Genomic DNA, 20,393 nt, shown 5'->3' on the forward strand with positions numbered 1-20,393 from the left:
TCTGAGTTTTGGAAGATGGGGAGGTGGTGCCAGGAGGGGCCTGCCTCCCTGCCTTCAACACATCTTTATTGCACATCCGCTGTGTGCTGGGCACTGTCTGGCACAGAGCACCAGCCCCTGCCCTGGCGAAGGTCCCAGTCTGGCAGGAGAGATGGCTGACAGCCCCCAACGAGCACGTTGGTCTGGGAGGGCCTCTTTGAAGGGGGACACTTGAGCAGGGACTTGAGTGATAAGAAGGCAGCAGCCCTGGGGAAAGGGCATAACAGGCAGCAGGAACAGCAAAGGCCAGGGCCAGGAGGTGGGAACATGCTAGGTGGACTGAAGCAACAGAGAGCAAAGGGGACAATGGAAGGAGCCGAGGCTGATGAGGGCACCGGGTCAGATGGTGTCTTGGTCGGCTTTGGCTGCCGTAACAAAGTACCACATCTCAACAACAGAAATTTCTTTTCTTACAGTTCTGGAGGCCAGAAGTCCAAGATCAAGGTGTCGGCAGGTTTGGTTTCTCCTGAGGTCTCTCTCCTTGGCCTACAGATGGCCCCCTTCTCGCTGTATCCTCACATGGTCTTTCCTCTGTGTGTGTACTTGTCTGTGTCCTAATCTCTTCTTAAAAGGACACTAGTCCTATTGGCCTGGGGCCCACCCATAGGACCTCATTTTAACTTAATCACCCCTTGAAAGGCCCTGTCTCCAAATACAGTCACATTCTGAGGTACTGGGGGTTGGGACTTAAATATATGAATTTGGGGGGACACGATTCAGCCCGTAACAGTTGGCTTTTGCTCTCAGGGAGGTGGGGGCCTGGGTAAGGGTTGAGCAAGAATGAACAAGATCTGATTTGCCTGTTAATAGGATCCCTCTGGCGCCACGGCCAAGAGAAGGATAGACTGCAGGGGAGGAAACCAGTGAGGAAGCTACTGCCGCAGTCCAGGCTAGAAGCCGGTGGCTGGACATGGGTGGTGGGGTGGGCGGGGAGCAGGGGTCGGACTCTTGTTATGTTTGGGAGGTGGCCCCTGTAGGTTTCCCAAAGGATGGATTTGGGAGGGGGAGGCCGGGAGGGGGATGGCGCCCTGGGCGCTGGCTGAGGGAGGTGCCAGCTTCCCCTTCCTTCCCCCTTGATTCCTTACCCACCAGGTGCCTACTGTGTGCAGCCCTGCGCCCACGGGAGAGGCAGCCGAGACCTAGAGGCAGAGCCCAGGCCCTGGGCATGCTGACTCGGGCCTTCTCCTCCTCCGGCCCTTCCTCCAAACTCCTGGCTGCGGAGCCTGACCCCCACTTGGACAAACATCTTGCGGCCATTTCCGCCTCGCCTGCCCGGAGCCCCAGCCTGGCCTGAACAAACACTCGGGACCTGTGCTTCCGGCCTCAGCTCTGGGAAAAGCCCAGCCAGGGGCCGTTGAGGTCAACCCTGGAGGGAAGTGGGAAGGAGGCACCAGGGGCCTAATCACACCCATCTCAGAGGACCCTAGGGAGGGAGGAAGCACCCTCTGGGCCTGGCACCAAGAGGGGGACACTGCCCACAGGGCTGTGAGAGGCCTGGGGAGGGTGCTCCAAGGGACTCCCCCAAGGGACCACGGTGCTAGAAGGGGCCAGATTTTAACCTCCCTCCTGTGGCCTCCCCATTCTTGTTCCCTTTTTTTTTTTTAATTTATTTATTTTATTTGTTTATTTTTGGCTGCGTTGGGTCTTCGTTGCTGCGCGCGGGCTTTCTCTAGTTGCGGCGAGCGGGGGCTACTCTTTGTTGCGGTGCGCGGGCTTCTCATTGCGGTGCGCGGGCTTCTCATTGCGGTGGCTTCTCTTGTTGCGGAGCACGGGCTCTAGGCCAGCGGGCTTCAGTAGTTGTGGTTCACGGGCTGTAGAGCGCAGGCTCAGTAGTTGTGGCACACGTGCCCAGTTGCTCCACGGCATGTGGGATCTTCCTGGACCAGGGCTCGAACCCGTGTCCCCTGCACTGGCAGGCAGATTCCTAAACACTGCGCCACCAGGGAAGCCCCTTGTTCCCATTTTCTGAAAAGTGTCCCACAGGGTTACACCTCCAGTCCAGTTCCTGTCACTGCAGAGCCTCCCAGTGTCACTGTCAGAGATTAGGAACCAGGCCAGGGGTGGGGCAGGAGTGGACAGACATTCTTGACAATGCAAATATGTGAAAATGGTTAATTGTGAGGAGTGAGCTCCCCATCCCTGGACGTATGAGCACAGGCAGCTGGATGTGCAGCAGGCGACTTGCCAACACTTCCTCTTCTTTAACTGCTCCTAGCACCCTGTGAACTGTGGGCAAGCTAGTGGGTTCTGGGGTCAGAGGTATCCAGATTCAAATCCCAGCTCTGCTGTGCGACCAACCAGCCCCTCGGTTTTATGGGTGTGAAGGGGAGGCTGCTTGGCGACTAAGTGAACTGGTTAGGGAAGAGCGTCGGCATCCACAGCGCTCACCCCCTGGGGGGCTGGTGGGGAGGCTCCAGTGCCCCCACCAAGGGGCACTGGGGTCTCCTGTCTCCACTTCACCGGGGGATCTGGGCTGCTCCACCACTCAACCCCCTACTTGAACACTTTGCCAGAGAAAGCCTCCCAGCTGGGGTCTGATTTTGATTTTATTTTTGTTTTTCAGGCAGGATCTGGGAGCGGAAACAATGGAATTAATGTGTGTGAGGGTTGGTGTTTTTTGTTTTTTTTTTTTTCCTTTGGAGCAGTTTCTCCTCATCTGAGAGCTGCGGGGTTGGATTACCACCTAATCTTCCGGTCTTTGGAGGAGCCACCAGGAGAGGATGGGCGTGGGCGGGGGAGTCAGGAAGGGGGGATCTGGGTGGGGAGGTGAAAGGGAAGGAAGGTCCAGGCAGGGCCAGCAGTGGGGAAAGGAGCGATGTGTTCCTTCTTGCCTCTGGGACTTTGCACGGGCTGTCCCCTCTCAGCCTCTGCCCCTGTTGGTAGCCCTGTGCCTCCTTGAGATCAGGCATCATCTCCTCCAGGAAGCCCTCCCTGACCTCCCCCAGCAGGGCTAAACCGGTGTCAGCACCTTCCTGCTCTCATTACACTCCATCTTCCACTGTGGGCTGGTCCTATTGATTTACAGCCCTGTCCTCTGCATGAGACTCAGCTCAGCACAGGGCCTAAAAACGGCCCTCAGGGGACACCAGCTGAGTAGAGCACAGAAAGGGGGACCCAGTCCCCCCTGCACCGTGGTCCTCACTGTCCGCTCAGGGGTCTTGATCTGGGAAGGAGAAGGCGAGCGGCGAAAAAGCAGAGGGAGAGTCGGACTCAGATGTGAGGCCAGGGGGTCTGGGTAGGGGGTACAGGCATAGAGGGGGTATGGGTGGGACAGTGCACAAGGACTGGACTCCGACGACCCTGGCTGTGTCACTTTGGGCAGTGAGTTCTCCCTGAGCCTCAGTTTCCCTCTCTGTAAAAGAGATAACAGCACCACCTGGCGAAATTAACTTGAACTGCCCCAGCACAAGGCCCAGGAGGCGCCCTGCAGGTGCTTTAACCAGCTTAGCAAGGGTGGGAGCTGGGGTTGGTGCCGAGGCAGTCGGAACTCTGTGTGGGAGGGTCCAGGGCATGGAGGCGAAAGCAGAGCCCCTGACCCGTAACTCACTGCGGCCCATTCAGCTACTGGGGCTAAAAATAGTGCGACCCCCGCCCCCTCCTGCTTTCTCCCGGCATCCTCCGCGAGGGGGCCACGGGTCCTGCAAATGGAAGTGAATTACGGTCAGGTGGGGACTCAAAAGTAAATCAAGCTGTGACTAGCATTTAAGAGCCTTTTCTGAGGCGCCCCACTTAACCTCTCGGCCCCTCCTCTTTCACTCGGGGACAGCGCTGGATGGGCACGAGGGCGTCCAGAGGGTCAGGGCTCCTGCTACCAACGCCCAGGCCTTGAGGTCCAGAGGCCTTGAGGTTGGGTAAAGAGAGAGGGACCGGGAAAAACACCTGCACCTTTGGGCTGGATGATAAAAGGGGGCGGGGCTGGCCTGTGGCCGTAACTCGCAGATAATGGGCACCCACGCAGGATGGTACGGTCCCGCCCACCCTTACGCATGCTCGTGGCACTGAGGCCCCCCCCCCCCACCTCCGTCCGTCCGTCAAATAGCAGACACACGTGTGCACGTCCGGCGTTTGTCTGCTTCCACCCCGAGTTAATGCTCCAGGGCAGCCCGAAGAAACTGAGGCACAGAGCAGGGCGGGGACTTGCCGGGGAGCTGCAGAGCTGGGGTGCCACCAATGCTGCCTTTCAGAGGGCGCCTGACAGCCACCCAGGTGAGTCCAGCCCTAGAAGTTGTGTCTGAGGGGAGGGTCTGGGGTGGGCACCCCTGTTAGCCCTTATTGGGTGGGTGACCCCAAACAGGTGGCTAGATGTCCTGAGCCTCATTCTCTCCACTGCGGTGGAGCTGAGTCTCTCCGTCTGGGCTGTGGGGCGGCAACAGGGCCTGGGCTGGGCTGAAGCAGTCTGAGTGCCCCCCACCCAGGCTCCCCGCCCCATCCCCCTTCCCTTTGTAGGTGCGGCTGTGCTTTTGGCCTCTGATTCCTAGCAAAAATCCACCAGCACCCACATCCCCCAACCCATGGTTCTTGTCCTGTGTTGCCTTTACCACAAATAATATACATTCACTGATGAAACTTAGAACATTCAGACTTGAAAGAAAAACTTCAAATTCCCCGCTCCCACCCAGCAAAGCATCAGGGTTCATCCTGCCTGATTCTGCCTCTCCCCGACCCTGTAACCCGGGGCGCACACCCTCAGTGGCGGGGTCTCAGGGTGCCCATTGGTAGCTGCATGACTCGTCCAAGCCCAGGTGCTGGGGTTAGAGCTCTGGCTGTAGAAGCCCTTGGTTCAGAAGGGGCAGGGGTTGCCCAACTCTGCCCGTGGCACGGAGGGGGAAATGAGAATGGAGAGGCAGGGGTGGGGTGACATGGGTCCAGCTGAGGAAGTGAAAGTTCTCCTGAGTCCACCCACCTCTGACAGGGCTGACTGCAGCCGGCCACCACCGCTCCTTGTCCCAGATGGAGGTTCACAGGGTGGTGCCCCCACCAAACCCGGCCAAAACCATCCTGGGGCCCCGGGCTGTGATGCAGGGAGGGAGCGGGTCCCCTGGTCCCTTGCCCAAGGAGCCTCAGCTCAGGGGGACCGTCCCAGCCTCAGACCCCTGACTTTGGTCTGGCCAGCCAAGCCTCTTGAGTGAGGATGGGGAAATTGGGGCCAGGGAGGGGGCACTTGATTGGCCCTGTTTTCAGGTAGAGACTGAACCGGGACTAGAGTCCAGCCAGGGCCTCAGACGCCTGCCCCAGACATTCTTGGTGGCGGCCTCCGGGTCAGTGCTGGTGTCCCCTGAGTCTACTGTACCCTCTGCGAGATCTCCATAGTAACACAGAGCTGAGTTCAAGTCCCGTGCTAGCCTCGCTGCTGATGTGGCCTTGGCAAGCCCCTGCCTCTCTTTGGCCTTCTGTAAAATGGTGCCAGTGAGACCTTGTGCTCATGTGGGGAGTAGATAAGTACAGACCCGCCCTGGGTGGGCCCCGGATGGATGTCAGTTGGGTTGGGGGTTTGGGCATGGGGCTGCTCCTGCCCCACCAACCGACCCCAGGTGTGGCGGGACAATGGGCTGGTGGCCGCATCTGTGCTGAGCGCACCGGCTTCCGCTGGGGCCCCACAGGGCCGCCTGTTTTGCTGGGGAGAGGGTCTCCCCTCCTATCCTCTTCCTCCAGGCCTCCTTCCTGCTTCCCTAGGTGAAGCCGGCCCTTCCGTCCAGGCGCTCATCAATCGCACCCGAGGTGCCGAGCGTCCGGCTGGCCTTCTCAGGCCCTGACTCACTTCCTGTTTCCCGGAGCTAAAAATAGCTTCCCCTGGATGCTAGACCAGTGCTGGGGGGCTCCCTCCCCGGGCAGCTGCTCAACATCTCCACAGCGCGCCCCTACCCAGGCCTGTGCACCCACCACTAAGTCTGTGTTCTGTTGGACACCAAAGCAGCTCAAGGACCCCTTCGTTGCTCGCTTAGGGATGTAGGAGCACCCCTGGGGGCCTGGCCATGGGGCAGCAGCAGTGAACAAACAGATGAGGACCTGCCCTCGGGTGTCTGCAGACATTAACCAAATAACTCTGCAACTAGGTGCCTTGAGCCCTGTACAGGGAGGGTGTGGAGGCCTCTGACTGCCGCGCGGCCCACAGAGGCTATGGATGAGGAAAAAGGAGTGGGGCTTTTACCCCTTTTCGAAGGGTTTCAAGTTGTAGAAAAACAGATTCTACAGATTTGCAATTTGAAAATCTCCCTCAGGCTGCTTCACGGAGAAGTGATTCCGGGAGAGGCAGGAGGAGGCATCCAGGCAGGAGGGGGTGGTTTCAGACCAATGAAGTAGTCTCAGACTGATGGGAGGTGATGAGGGGGTGACGTCTGGACAGGTGGGAGGAAGGGACGGGGTGTCCGGGTGCCCCCCCGGGTTTTGCCTTGAGTGCAGTGCGGTGGAGGCCTGGGCTGGGTCCAGGAGGTGCGACGCATCAGCCCATGACTGTGGGCGAGTCACTTAACTCCACTGTGCCTTACTTCCCATCTGCAAAGTGGGTATAATGAAAGGGCCTCCCTCCCAGGTGGTTGTTGTGAGGGATAAACGTGATAATCCATGCGAACCTCGTGGGCAGCCTCAGTAAACTTCAGCTGCTTTTATTTTCTGCCTTAGGCCTGGTCTTCTGCCACGTGCCAGGGGCTGTGAAAGGGGTGATGAGGCTCCTCTGAGTTGGAGAGGCGCAGCCTCACCCCCATTTTGCAGAAGGGGAAACAGAGGCCGGGAGAGAGAAGGACTCTGTCCCAGGTCCCACTGGGAAGTGGTGAGGCAGGATGTAAACCTGGTCCCTCTGGCCCCATGGCCTCCCACGGGGATCCCAAAGTGCCCCTCCCCTGCCTGTGGCCCTAAGCTGGGGGAATGGAGGTGAAGCTGGTGCAATTGCCCTATAAATTTCAACCCAGCCGAGTCACGTCCTCGTAGGAAAACCTGTATTTTTAGACTCACAAACCCTCCCCAGGCCAGGCCTGGCCAGGAGGTGTCGACCTTCCCTGGCAGGTGGGTGAGAGCAGGTGGGGACATCAGCAGGATCCTGGGGGGAAGGAGGGCCCTGGAGCTGTATGGAGTGGGTACCAGCCAAGAAAGTGATGAGAGAACATTTGTTCATCTCCTCCCCCATTCGTTCATTCATTCATTCATTCATTCATTCACCCTTGTGAGCCTGCTTTGAGTCCAGCCTTCTGCCTAGTCATGCAGGGGACACAGGTATGCCCCCAACAAGATCCAGCTCCTGAGGTGCCCCCTGGTGGGGGAGCCAGAGCAACAGACACATTGTCACCTGGTGTGGCTGCTCTGATGGTGGCAGCACAGGGGGGCCATGGGAGCCCAGAGTAGGAGGACTAATCCAGCCTGGGGGATCTGGGAAGGCTGCCTGGAAGAAGAGAGGCCAGAGCCGAGTCTTAGAGACACCCTGGGACTTAGCCAGGGTGACGGGGCAGGGAGGGAAGTTCAGGGTCACGGTGAAACTTAATATGCACACCAGGACCCTGAGGACTGCAAGGCTTTTGGGACTCAGATTCTGACCTGGGTTGGGGGAGGTGTGTGGGGAAATACAGGCAAAAGATGGTGGCTCATCCTGAGACTCCCAGCTGCGGTTAGTGGGGGCTGCTCTTGAGTAAGATGAGGGATGGCGTCATCCAAAAGTCCCTGAAGAACCGGTTCCAAGTTCCTCAACAGAGGGGACTTTGGCCAGGCTGAGTAATACTCACAGGCTGGCCGGCCCAAGGTTAAGGGCTGGACCATCCAAGGCCCGCGGGTGGACCATTTAAGGTCAGAGACTAGACGACTCAAGGCCAGGCTGAACTCTACAAAACAGAGATCAGGCTATTGAAGGTTGATAATAATAATCTTGGAGTTTCAGGAGGAAAGCCTCTAGCAGCCCTGGGGGCAGAGGAGGGTGTAGTCTGGAGAGGACAAGAGCCTCTTGAGGTGAGGCTCTGGCTGCAGGGGGAAGAGGAAGGGACAGGGAGAAGAGCTACCTCTGTGGGCACCTGACACCCAAGCCAGCTCTGAGCTCTGTCCAGCTAGGGCAGGGCAGGGGCAGAACTTTCCAGAAGCCAGAGCTGGAAGGATGGTGGGAGCAGCAACGTCTCCTCCCCATCAATGACTTTAATAATAAATGTCATTGATTATTTACCACGGGCCGGATGGCTGGTGGCTCCACACTCTCTAGGGATTATTTCATTTGATCCCCCACAGCCTGGAGGGATAAGAACTCTGAGACCCATTTCACAGGTGTGGAAACTGAGACCCAGAGAGGTGAAGGGACTCACCCTGGGTCATGCAGATGGGAAGCAGAGGGTTGGGATCTGAACCCAGGTCCCAGGACCACAGGATGACAATTGCATAGCCTTGACTGGACCCTACTCCTGGAGAAGAGGGAACAGCCAGACCTAAGAATTCCTGCTCCACCTTGAGCAGCTGGGTGGCCCCGAGCGAGTCACTTCCCTTTTCTGAGCCTCAGTCCCCCCCCCCCCCCTGTAAATGGGCCTCACAGCCCCTGCAGTGTGAAAGATGAAGTTTATGTTGGATACTCAGTAATCCTGTGAGGGCTCCTTAAACTGGGCTCAGGTGCCCCTTCCCCTGGGAAGCCTGCCTTGCTTGCTCCCATGGGCCTGGTTGCCGGAATGCTCCTCTGTGTATCCTCAGGGCATCATCGCTGCTGTGTCCCAGGGCATACAGTAGGTGCTCACTCAGTATCCGCTGGAATGAGCGTGCTTAGACAGACCTCGGTTCAAATCCAGGACCACTGCTTTGCCTCTCTGAGCCTGAGTTAACTCATCCATCAAATGGGATCGCTAGCATGGACCTTTGACGGCTTTTGCAAGGATTGGCTGAGAAACGTCTAGCACACAGTAGGTGCTCAGCCCCTGTGACTCCCTGTCCTCTTCAGCTCTGGGCCTCCCCTGCTTCCCTGTGGCTCCATTCGTGGAGTCCCTACTTTCTGCTCAGGAATCACCTGCCCCTGCCGCCCAGCCTGCCCCAGGCAGCTGTCCCCTGGAGATGGCAGTAGCCTGGGAATGTGGGTGGGGTCCCCCAGGGGCGGCCCTGCCCCCTCCGCCACCCCCGCTGCTGGACAGAGGCCTCAGTGTGGAGCTGCTGGGGTCCTTTCACGGGCCCAGACCCATGACTGGACGTCTGAGAATGCCGCCCATTATCCGACTCACAGAGCACAAAGGGGCCACGTGGGGGCTTGGCAGGCCAGGCGCCCGGGATGGGTGCACGGGGGCTCCGGGTCCCCACCCCAGCCTGCTGCGTCCCCACCACAGAGGGCAACGATGTGCCCAGAGTCGGGAGAGGGCGTCTGTCACACGCAGGAATGAGAACCATTTCCTTCAGCCCCTCGGGGAGACAAAGACAGAGAGAAACGAGCAGGGGCTTGGCTCGTCACAGACAAGGGCGGGCACCCCTCCTGAGCCCTGATACCAAACCTAGAAGGCCACCCCCCGCCCCTGCCACCCAGGGGTATCCAGTGGGGCAGGGGAGGGAATACTCCAGAACTCGGAAGGGGGGAAACCCCCGTGGTCTTCCACAGAGTCTGCAGTGGGGAAACACCAGCAGAGCCACACCAGCAGCACCAGTGGTCTGTAACTGAGACACGAGTGTGATGGGTCCTGTGTCCCCTGTCAGTGCTGCCACTCGAGGGTCACCCGGCCCCTCCTGGGCCCCTCCTGTAGGACATGGTGGCAATGACAGGAGACCCAGTGTGGAGGGGCAAGGCTGGCTAGAGATGGGGCAGGGGTCACTTCGGGCCACCTATTTGCTGTGTGACCTCAGGCAGGCCTCTAGGCCTCTCTGAGTCTGGCGTCCATGTTTATGAGAAGAGGGGAGGGAGACCTGGTGGAGGGTTAATTAAGGCAATTTTTTGCATCCGAGCCCTTAATGGCACTGGCACCGATGACGCGTCTCAGTGGCAGCTGCTATGAGGATGACGTAATTATCTGGGTCTGGGGGCTCTCCTGAGTGGGGTACAGATGACCAATTTGAGGACCCTGGGGAGAGGACCCCTGTGATTCAGAGCTGGAAAGTCAGTGGACGCCATACTTCCTGATGTGCCAGGCCTTTGACACGTGTATGTTTTTCCATCCTCACAGCAGCCTTGTGAGGTGGATGATACTCCCCTTTTCCAGGTAAGGAAACAGAGGCTCAAAGGGAGGTGGTGCAACCAAGCTCACCCAGGTGGTTGGGGCAGAGCTGCGCCTGGAGCTCAGGTCTCTCAACTCCAAGGCAAGAGGTAGAGAGGGACACAGTGGCCCAGGGCAGAGTTTGGAGGCCGGTGAGCTGTGCAGCTGTGGGCAAGTGGTGTCACCTCCCTGACCCTCAGTGTCCCCGTCTATAAAAAGGGGCTGATAAAACCCACCTCTCAGCCTTGTTCCCAGGGGGAATGAGATGGGCAAAGCCCCCAAGGAACTGCAGTGGTGGCTCCTGGCACCGTCGGGGCCCACGCTGGGGTTGCTGAGCGGTCCCGGAGGCCTCTGTTCCTGTCACCAAGGCAGTGCTTGGAGCAGTGAGCATGTCAGGAGCACTTCCTGCAGGGGCAGCATTTGCTGAGGCCAGGCCTGAGGGACAGGAGGGCAAGGACCCCCTCCTCCCTGTGCAGCCCTGGCCCCACTGTTATTTTTTCCAATTGAAGAAGGAAAACATTTCCTCCGCCTCCTCACGCTCTGCCCTGGGCAGCCAGAGAGCCCAGGATGGACGGGGCAGGATGGGGGAGCCACTGCCCAGGCAGTGGTGAAAGGCCCAGGCCCGCCTTGTCTGGGCCAGCCTGGCCACCTACCCCTGGGTGTCCAGGCAAAGACCTGCCCCTTCTGGGCCGCCATGTCCTCATCTACGAAGGCACTGGATTAGATCAATGTTTCCCAAATTTTAGGCATTTTGTACCACCAGGGTTATGACCATATTTGTCTCTAAGTTAACTCACATTTTAAAAACTTCGATAGGGACTTCCTTGGTGGCGCAGTGGTTAAGAATCCGCCTGCCAATGCAGGGAACACAGGTTCGATCCCTGGTCCGGGAAGATCCCACATACCGTGGAGAAACCAAGCCCATGTGCCACAACTAAGCCTGTGCTCTAGAGCCCGCGAGCCACAAGTACTGAGCCTGCGTGCCACAACTACTGAAGCCCGCGCGCCTAGAGCCCGTGCTCCGCAACAAGAGAAGCCACTGCAGTGAGAAGCCCGTGCACCACAACGGAGGGTAGCCCCTGCTCGCCGCAGCTAGAGAAAGCCCGCATGCAGCAACGAAGACCCAACGCAACCAAAAATAAATAAAATTAAAAAAAAAAAACTTTGATAAATGCATTTATCAAGCAAGCGTTACATCATTATTATACTTGGAAAGCCTGTAGTATCACTTGCCAAAACCAGAAAATAACTGCAAATATTATAAAGAAAACAAGGAGCTATAAGTAAATTCTAGAATGCTGAGCTTGAGACCTTCTATTAAAAGCGGACAATGACAAACGTTAGAGGCGTTAAAGACACATTAGCCCCAAACAGAGTCCTTCTCCTTGATATAATCAGAAGTCTTGAACAAAAACTGAAAAGGGCCTGAATCGCAGTGTAAAAGCCAGCAGTCACTCCAGGGTTGGTAAATCTGGTTTAGTTAATTCAAAGTGAGTTGATGCTGGGTGCTTCCTAACCTGCCCTCCTGGGTACCATCCATATCCCCTTGGTTCACTCTAAAATCCCTTCTGGGAGGATACCCCACCACCTCTTAGCAAGGCCAGGGGAGATGTGGGTTCTTTCATTCATTTGTTCCTTCCTTCATTCACTCAGCCCAAGTTATCAGCACCTCTCTGCCCAACCGGGGGTATAGGGTGGCTGCCACCCTGATCCATCCTGGCCTGAGGGAGCTCCCAACTAATGGGCAGAGGAGAGAAAGCACAGGATTTGGAGACAGATCTGGGTTCAAATCCTCCTCTTGCTAATAGCTCTCAGTTTCTCCATCTGGGAAATAGGTTCGATGACCCCTGCCTTTTCAGCTGGCTGTGAGGATGGCATCAGATTGTTCAGGGCAGTGCTGGGTGCAGTAGTTTGCTCTTGGTAGACGGTGGCTCTGCTAGCTACCATGAGGCCCTGATGGGCCATTGCTCAATGTAAGGGGAAAAGCGGGCATTTGCCCAGTGCCTGCCACGTGCCCAGCACTGTGCTTTCTGGTACATTTCGTTCTTCACATCATATAACCTCCCAGGGGCTGGTGTGCTATTATGATTGTCTTCATTTTACAGACAAGGAAACTGAGGCTCAGAGAGGGCAAGTGCCTTGCCCTAGGCCACACAGCACTTCCACCTCCAGCTTATGTGAAGACACTTGGACCCCGGCTATGTCTTCTGCGGCTAACCTGGCCCTGCGTATCCCCAGCTCCAGGCGGCTCCTGAGACCCAGCACTCAGCTTGGCAGGTAGTTTGTGTCCAAAGTGCCCGGAAGCATCCACTCTGCACCAGACTGAGTTGCGACCACACAGAGCATTATCCTCAAGGCTCAGTGGGGGGAGCTGCAGGATGCGGCAAGATGAGCCCAGAGACAGGAAGGAAGCTAGGAGGGGCGAGAGGGGGAGCGAGGGGTGGGAGATAGGGAGGGAGACAGAGAGAGGCAGAGACACAGAGAGAGAAAGAGATACACACACAAAGAGACAGACAGTGGAAGGGTGGGGGGAGAGACTGGGAGAGAGAGAGAGAGAGAGAGAGAGACAGAAACGGGAGGAGCAAGAAGACAGACAAAACCAGAGATGGGGTGGCGAAGGCTGAGAAAGATAAGATGGGGAGGGAGGGAGACAGAGGGATGATCGGGGAGGGGTGGGGCGAGGTGCACCCAGGCAGGGCTCCCAGGCTGCTTCCACAGGTGGCACAAGATAAGTCCTCCCCACCCCGAGATGGAGGTGGGGACATCGGTCCTATCAAGCTGCCCCCTGAGTGGCCTTGAGCCCCAGGGGTGGGGGATGGGGCCCCGAAAACAGAACCTTTGATTTCCTGTGTTGAATACTCGTGGCTGTCAAAGCAGTGGTCAGACTGACAGAGGGGGTGGAAAAAGGCAGGCGTGATGAGCACGTGCTGATGGCAGGAAGGCGCAGTGTTGGGGGCGTGCGGGACTGCTGTTGGCTTGGCCTTTCCTACCTCCCCCATGGGGCACAGAGAAACCCCTGTTCTTCCTTCCTGACCAGGTGGGAACAGGTGAGGGAGGCCACGCCACCCGCAGAGCCAGGACCACGGCACCATGTGGGAGCCCCCCATTCTGAGAGGCCTGGGCTGGGGGAGAGTTGGGGTGGGGTTCAGAGCCAGCAGACTGGGGCTTCCAAACATTGTAGTTCTCCTCCTTATGAGCTGTTCGTCTTGGGCCAGTCCATTCACCTCTCGGGCCTCAGGCTATGAATCTGTAAGGTGGGACAGTAATCGTACCAGCCTCAGAAGGTGGCTGTGAGGGCGAAGTGAGTCAAAACACATGAAGGGCTTGGCATAGTGCCTGATAGGCAGCGAGCCCTGCTTGAGCGCCCTCACGTAAGCTCTGTGACCCTGTAAGCATCACTGCCTGCCCCAGCCCCCAGTGCCCACCTGCTCCTCCCAGGTGAAGGGAGAAGCAGGCCCAGTGCCAGCTCACCTGTGGCTGGTCTTCAATAAATCTGGGAGGATTTTAGGTCCTTTCAGAGTCCCGAATAAAGTGGGTGGAAGGGCAGCTGGGTCTCCACAGGAGGTAACTGTGGGCCTCCTGGGGCCATCGTCCCCCAGGATCAAGGCTCCACTCTGGGTACCCCGGGGCTTGGCACAGACCTGAAAACTCCTCTTCACTTTTCCCTGATTTATATGTCTGACCCTTGATCTCTGGTCCCTGCCACTTGTCAGACCCCTTTCCGGGCTGGGGATCTTGGAACCTGAGGGGGCAGGGCTCCCTGCCCAGCTGACCCTGGGGGTGTCCATGGTTTGGGATCTAAGGTCTGGACAGTGTCCTGCGACAGGGAGTGGGGTGTGAGGTGGAGAGAGACAGGGAGGGCAGGGGGAGAGGAAGGTGGACAGAGGTGGAGGAGGGAGGGGGTAGAGGGATCGAGAGAGACAGAGGGTCCGAGGGGGCGGGCGCGGAGGGAACCAGGAGAGAGGGAGAGAGAGCCAAGGGCAGAAACACAGGAGAGAAGGGGGAGAGAGAATACAGGGGAGAAAGGGGAGGGGCGGGGTAACAGACGGGAGAGCGAAAGAGAATCAGACTGAGAAAAGGCGAGACAGCACGCACGGAGTTGGGGTGGGGGGCGGGACACACAGAGACAAGGAGACACTGAGAGACACTTACCGAGAAGGAGGGAGAGACAGAAAAGGAAAAAATAAAACAAGCTCGAGAGACAGGCCAAGGGGCCAAGAGGGAGAAGGAACTAAAGCAACCAGCGACGGAGCCGGAGGCAGCTCCGGGAAAGGAGCCTCGGGCCGCGGGTGCCGCACGGGAGGGTCCTGGAGGGCGCGGTGCGGCCAGACCCAACAACAGCTGAGCGAGGGCCCGGCGGCCGGAGGGCGGGGCCGGCGGGCAGCGGGGGCGGGGGCCCGGGGCGCGTGGGGAGGTGGGCCCCGGGCGGGCGGGGGCCCCGGAGGCGGGCAGGGCGCGGCGGGGGGCGGGGCGCGAGGGCGTGTCCGCAGCGGAGCCGCCCCCGCCCCGCCCCTGGGTTGCGCGGAGCCGCTGAGCCGGGCCGGGGCGCCGGGGCCGGGGGCGGCTGGCGCGGGCAGGAAGCGCCTCGCGGCCCGGGCCCGCCCCCCGCCTCCTGCCGCCTCCGGGCTCCCGGCTCCCGGCCGCGCCGCGCCCCATGCACTCGCCGTGCCGCGCAGCCCGCGCACGCCCGGATGGCTCGTCGCGGCGCGGGCGGCGCACCCCTTAGCGCCCGGGCCGCCGCGGCCAGCCCCCTGCCGCCGCGCCCGCCATTCTGGGCCCCGCCGTGCCCTCCACTGTTGCTGCTGCTGCTCCTGGGGGCGGCGCGGATAGGCGCCCTGGAGATCCAGCGCCGGTTCCCCTCGCCCACGCCCACCAACAACTTTGCCCTGGACGGCGCGGCGGGGACGGTGTACCTGGCGGCCGTCAACCGCCTCTACCAGCTGTCGGGCGCTAACCTGAGCCTGGAGGCCGAGGCGGCCGTGGGCCCGGTGGCCGACAGCCCGCTGTGTCACGCCCCGCAGCTGCCGCAGGCCTCGTGCGAGCACCCGCGGCGCCTCACCGACAACTACAACAAGATCCTGCAACTGGACCCCGGGCAGGGCCTGGTGGTCGTGTGCGGTTCCATCTACCAGGGCTTCTGCCAGCTGCGGCGGCGGGGCAACATCTCGGCGGTGGCCGTGCACTTCCCGCCCGCCGCGCCGCCCGCCGAGCCCGTCACGGTGTTCCCCAGCATGCTGAACGTGGCGGCCAACCACCCGAACGCGTCCACCGTGGGACTGGTCCTGCCGCCGGCCGCCGGCACCGGGGGCAGCCGCCTGCTCGTGGGCGCCACGTACACGGGCTACGGCAGCGCCTTCTTCCCGCGCAACCGCAGCCTGGAGGACCACCGCTTCGAGAACACGCCCGAGATCGCCATCCGCTCCCTGGATGCGCGCGGCGACCTGGCCAAGCTCTTCACCTTCGACCTCAACCCCTCCGACGACAACATTCTCAAGATCAAGCAGGGCGCCAAGGAGCAGCACAAGCTGGGCTTCGTTCGCGCCTTCCTGCACCCTCCCGACCCGCAGCCGGGCGCCCAGACCTATGCGTACCTGGCGCTCAACAGCGAGGCACGCGCGGGCGACAAGGAGAGCCAGGCGCGGAGCCTGCTGGCGCGCATCTGCCTGCCCCGCGGCGCCGGCGGCGACGCCAAGAAGCTCACTGAGTCCTACATCCAGCTGGGCTTGCAGTGCGCGGGCGGCGCGGGCCGCGGCGACCTCTACAGCCGCCTGGTGTCCGTCTTCCCCGCGCGCGAGCTGCTCTTTGCCGTCTTCGAGCGGCCTCAGGGGGCCCCGGCGTCCCGCACGGCTCCGGCCGCGCTCTGTGCCTTCCGCTTCGCCGACGTGCAAGCCGCGATCCGCGCGGCGCGCACCGCCTGCTTCGTGGAGCCCGCACCCGACGTGGTGGCCGTGCTCGACAGCGTGGTGCAGGGCACCGGGCCGGCCTGCGAGCGGAAACGCAACATCCAGGTATGCCCAGGCAGCGGGGGCGCTGGGGACCAGCCCAGGGGGCTGGAGAGAGAGCGTGCGGGTAACTGGGCAGGTTGTGCGCTGAGCGGGTCACACGTGTGAGTGTGCCGTTACCTAGATGTGCGTGTATGGAGACTCAAGTGTATACTCTGAGCCACAGGTGCATTTGCGGGGACCCAGATGTAGTCGCAAGGATACAGGTGTCAGCAGAGGTGGGGGCCACTGCCGTGAATATGGCCTAGGTGTGCGCGTTGGGCACTCAAATGAGTGCTGGGTTACAGGTGCACATATGTAGGTGTGCGGGGCGGTCGGGTTGTGGATGGGTACCCCCAGGTGTGCGCTGAAGAGAGCCGAAGGTGCATATACATCCTGGCTGTGCAAGTGAGGGTCGCAGCAGTGGGCTGTGTGCACAGCAAGTGAGTGCAGCGTCTGACCAAAGGTATGTTCTGGTGAGCCCGTGAGGGCTGCCTTTGGGAGTTGGCAGGTGTGTGCACGAGTGTGGCAGGTGTGCAGGGAGGCATGCAGGCGTGCATCAGGGCCCTGCAGATGGGGGGTGAGGGGAAGCAAGGTGTATGCACCAGACTTGTGTGTCACTGAGCTGGGTCACACAGGTGTGAGGGCAGGCAGGTGCGTGTGGCAGGGACACACTGGTGCAACAGGGCAGGCCTGGGTGCGCAGTGGGATGTGTGCGGCAGGGGACGCAGGTGTTTGGAAACCAGTAGGCACTCTGGGGAGGCCGCTGGTTGGCAAATGGGTGTGTTCCTGAGGCCAACTTTTTATTCACTCATCCAACACACATTTACTGAGCATGTAGCATGCACCAGGCCTGGGGGCTATGAGGAAGGCAGTAACACTTGTGGAATGCCTACTAAGCGCCTCACATGGCATAACTCTAGGTTTTAATAGCAGTCCTCTCAGCTAGGCTCTGTTCTCATCCCCATTTTACAGATGAAGAAACTGAGGCACAGAGAGATTCAGTAACTTGCTCAAGGTCACACAGAACTAGCAGAGGCAGGATTTGAATCCAGGCTGTCTGGTCTCAGCATCTGTGCTCATAGTGCTGCAGAGCCTTTGCCGCCTTACAGATGTGGAACTCAGAGTGTGTGTGTTGGAGGAGTCCCGGCGACTGGGGTGGGGAGGTGCCGGCTCCAGGAGAGTGGAGGGAGGTGAGCAGGACTGCATGTAGCGCTTGAGTGGGCCGTGGGGATCTGGAGGGAACGAGGAGGGCCAGGTATAGGGCCACAGCAGCTGGGGTGGGGGAATGGGGCCCAGGTGTCTGGGGCTGGGCAGGGCAGGAGCGAGGAGGCCAGGTTGGGGGAGATCGATGTGTGTGTTGGTCTTGGGTGGACGTGACACAGGGGTGCAGGAGGGTTCTGTGTGTGGTTCCACTCAAGGAAGCGCATCAGCAAGGGGTCACTTCTTTAGAGCGCCCTGGGAGGTGGACCCCTGTGCCTTTTCTGCACTCTCCATCCCGAGATGAGTCAGGGGAGACTTGGCCACTCCCTTAGGAAGCCTCAGCTTCTCAAAATGCAGAACTTAGCCTTCTCCTGGTGATTACAGAGCTCTCCTTGGGGCCAGGCTCCCTGTGGCTCTGCCCCATCCCTCCTCTGTGATCCTCAGGCCCTGGCAAGAAGCTCGTGAGATTAATTATTCCCCTGTGGGTGTGCCCAACACTGGGGCTTTGAGAAAACGCAGATTCCTTCGCCTGCAGCTGGTCCCCACACTGCCTACCACCCGGCTGGCTGGCTGCCCTGAAAGTAAAGGTCATGGTGGGTGAGCAGGGCAGACTGGCCCGGGAGCGGGTCTGCTACCAGCAGGGGCCAGCTTGGTCAGGGTGGCCACCCAGCGCTGCGGTTGGGACATGCACTCTTCCCCTCCCCAGAGCCACATGCCCCAGTGGGCTGTGTTGGAGGGCACAAGCTTTGTGTCCGGGGGGTCTCAGAGCCTGAGGAGGTGAATGGGGAATCAGTCGCTGCTCTACAGAGGGAAGACCCTGTCGGAAGGGCCTTCTTCGGGCCTTTCCAGGCTCGTGTGTCCATCTAGGCCCTCAGTGTGAGGCAATCCGTGGGATTCCTCAGGCCGCCACAGTCTCCCTCTCCCCCTCCCCCTCTGGCAGGAACCGTCCTGGTTCCCACGGTCCCCCGTCCCCAGCCTGGCCTGGTGCAGTGACTCACTGCTGAAGGGAGCTGGGGCTTCCCTTTTCTTCGGGGGCAGGGCCTCTCCAGGGACACAGCCCCAGGGACAGAGTGCTCAAGGGCCTCCTCCCCACCCCAAGGTGGGGTGGATTCCTGGCCCTCCTTGGCCACTCTCCCTGTGTCCTCCACACCCCTCTCCCCTTCCCCATGCCCAGCTGTGGGCACAGGCCCCAGGGTCTGGGCCTGTAGCCTCAGGTGGGGATGGGAGAGTGCTCCTGGCTGTTGCCAGCTCCCCAGTTACAGTCTAAGAACTTGGACCTCGCACCCGGGGTTAAATTCTACTCTGTCACTTCCCAGCTGTGTGACCTTGACAAGTGACTTAACCTTTCTGAGCCTCCGTTTCCTCATCTGTAAAGTGGGGACAGTAAATCTCTAAGGATCGCTGAGGACCAAATGAATGAATTAACGTAAAGCACTTTGTACCCGGCACGTAGCAAGCACCTAGTAGATGTCTGCTGTTCTTGTTATTATCACCCCGGGGGGGCGTGATTAGCACAGGCCTGGGCTTGGTCCTCGACAGCAACCAGGGGCCTATTTTGGCTTGTTCTGCAACAGTGAAGACCACCTCTAGCGCCCGATGGCAGCCTCAGTAAACATTTCCTAAGTCGCTACTGTGTTGCTGTGTGCTGGGGACCAGTGGTGATTCCCTTACTGTCTGCTCTCGTGGACCGTGCTGGCAGACGTGTGGCCAGGCCCTTCCAGCCCAGAGGGCTGGGTGCTGTGATCCCATCCGGGCAGACGGAGCCCGGAGAGGGGCATCAAGGCCTCTGGGGGGAGTGGTGTCAGAGCGCAGGTGGGTGGGTGAGCAGGAGTTAGTCACATGAAGCTGGCAGGAGAAGAGGAAGGGGTCCAGGCAGAAGGAACAGCCTGTCAGAGGCCTGGAGGTAGGAAACAGCAAGACGGACTGGAGCAGTGAGAGGTGGTCATTGTGGCCGGGGAGGGGAAACAGGAAGTATGAGCAGGGCTGGGAAAGGCGGGCAGGCCTGCCACGTGGGTGCGGATAGGCGTGACTGTGTCCTGGGGACGTGGGGAACCATGAAGGGTTTTAGCCAGAGCATCTGATCTGAACGAGCACCTCAGTTTCCTCCTCTGTAGAACAGGAATGATAATAAAAATACCGACCTCGCAGGACCGCTGTGGGGATTAAATGAGATGCTACAGGTGAAGCACTTAGCAGAGTGCCTGGCACACGTGTTTGCAGTTACTGTGATGGTTTTTAACGGAGCTAGTTTAGAAAGTCGTTAGGTGGTTGGTGAGAAGGAGAGAGGAGAAGCAGGGAGAGTAGGAAGGAGGCTGGTGCCATCTTCCAGGCAAGTGATTCACTCCTTCATTTGCAAATATTTCTTGAGCACCTACTGTGTGGTGGGCACTGGGCGCAGAGGTAGGGGTGGCCGGCCAGGTGTTGTTCTAGGGGGATGTGACAGGCCTGGTCTGAGGGCACAGAGAGAAGAAGGGGGGGTTCAGGACGGATTCAGGTGCCTGGATGTAGCCCCAGAGGTGGGGACGGACAGGATGGAGGAGAAGGGAGTTGCCCAGTCCAGCCCGGCATTGGGATGGAAGTCGGGGATGTGACAGGGGTGCCTCTGGGGGAGACGGTGGGTTTGGTAGGGGGGCGGGGGTGAGTACCAGGGGCCTGGAGTCCCTCTTCCTCCCAGCCCCGTCTGGCCTGACTGCTCCAGCACCAGGTGGTCTCAGTGGGGCTGGACAACGGGGGACAGGACCCTGCCCTTCCATCTTTTCTCCAGGGATGTCTGCCCCCCAAGCAGGGTGGCTCAGCCGGGCCTCTGGGCACCCAGCCTCGTGCTGTTGCCCTTGGGGCCTCAGGCCTGAAGCTCCAGAGCCACGGTTGGGGTGGTCTCGGACATTCCATCTCCTCGCCTGGGAGGCTTTGCCCCCCGCTCACCACCTTTAAGGCAGTGAAGAGGCAGGGAACCTTGTCCTCCCAGCCTTGGGCCCCAACTTTGTCCCTGATTGCTTTGGGCATATCTGGGGCCTTTGGACTATTCTGAGAGAGAAAGTGAGAAAAT

General features: G+C 59.7%; 1 protein-coding gene across 2 annotated transcripts in view; it reads left to right on the forward strand.

Annotated features, from left to right (window-relative positions):
- The first annotated feature begins 14,759 nt into the window (after nucleotides 1–14,759).
- The window catches only part of PLXND1 (plexin D1), a 52,679-nt gene continuing 47,045 nt past the window's right edge, over nucleotides 14,760–20,393 (forward strand). Inside the window, exon 1 of one of the 2 annotated variants that reach the window (XM_068557232.1) lies at nucleotides 14,760–16,171. In XM_068557232.1, the coding sequence (XP_068413333.1) occupies nucleotides 14,855–16,171 (1,317 nt within the window). In that variant the 5' untranslated portion in view covers nucleotides 14,760–14,854. The remainder of the gene's footprint in view (nucleotides 16,172–20,393) is intronic. The other variant, XM_068557231.1, reaches the window with a different exon arrangement.

Source organism: Eschrichtius robustus, chromosome 12, assembly GCF_028021215.1.
Source record: "Eschrichtius robustus isolate mEscRob2 chromosome 12, mEscRob2.pri, whole genome shotgun sequence".
Classification (NCBI taxonomy): domain Eukaryota; kingdom Metazoa; phylum Chordata; class Mammalia; order Artiodactyla; family Eschrichtiidae; genus Eschrichtius; species Eschrichtius robustus.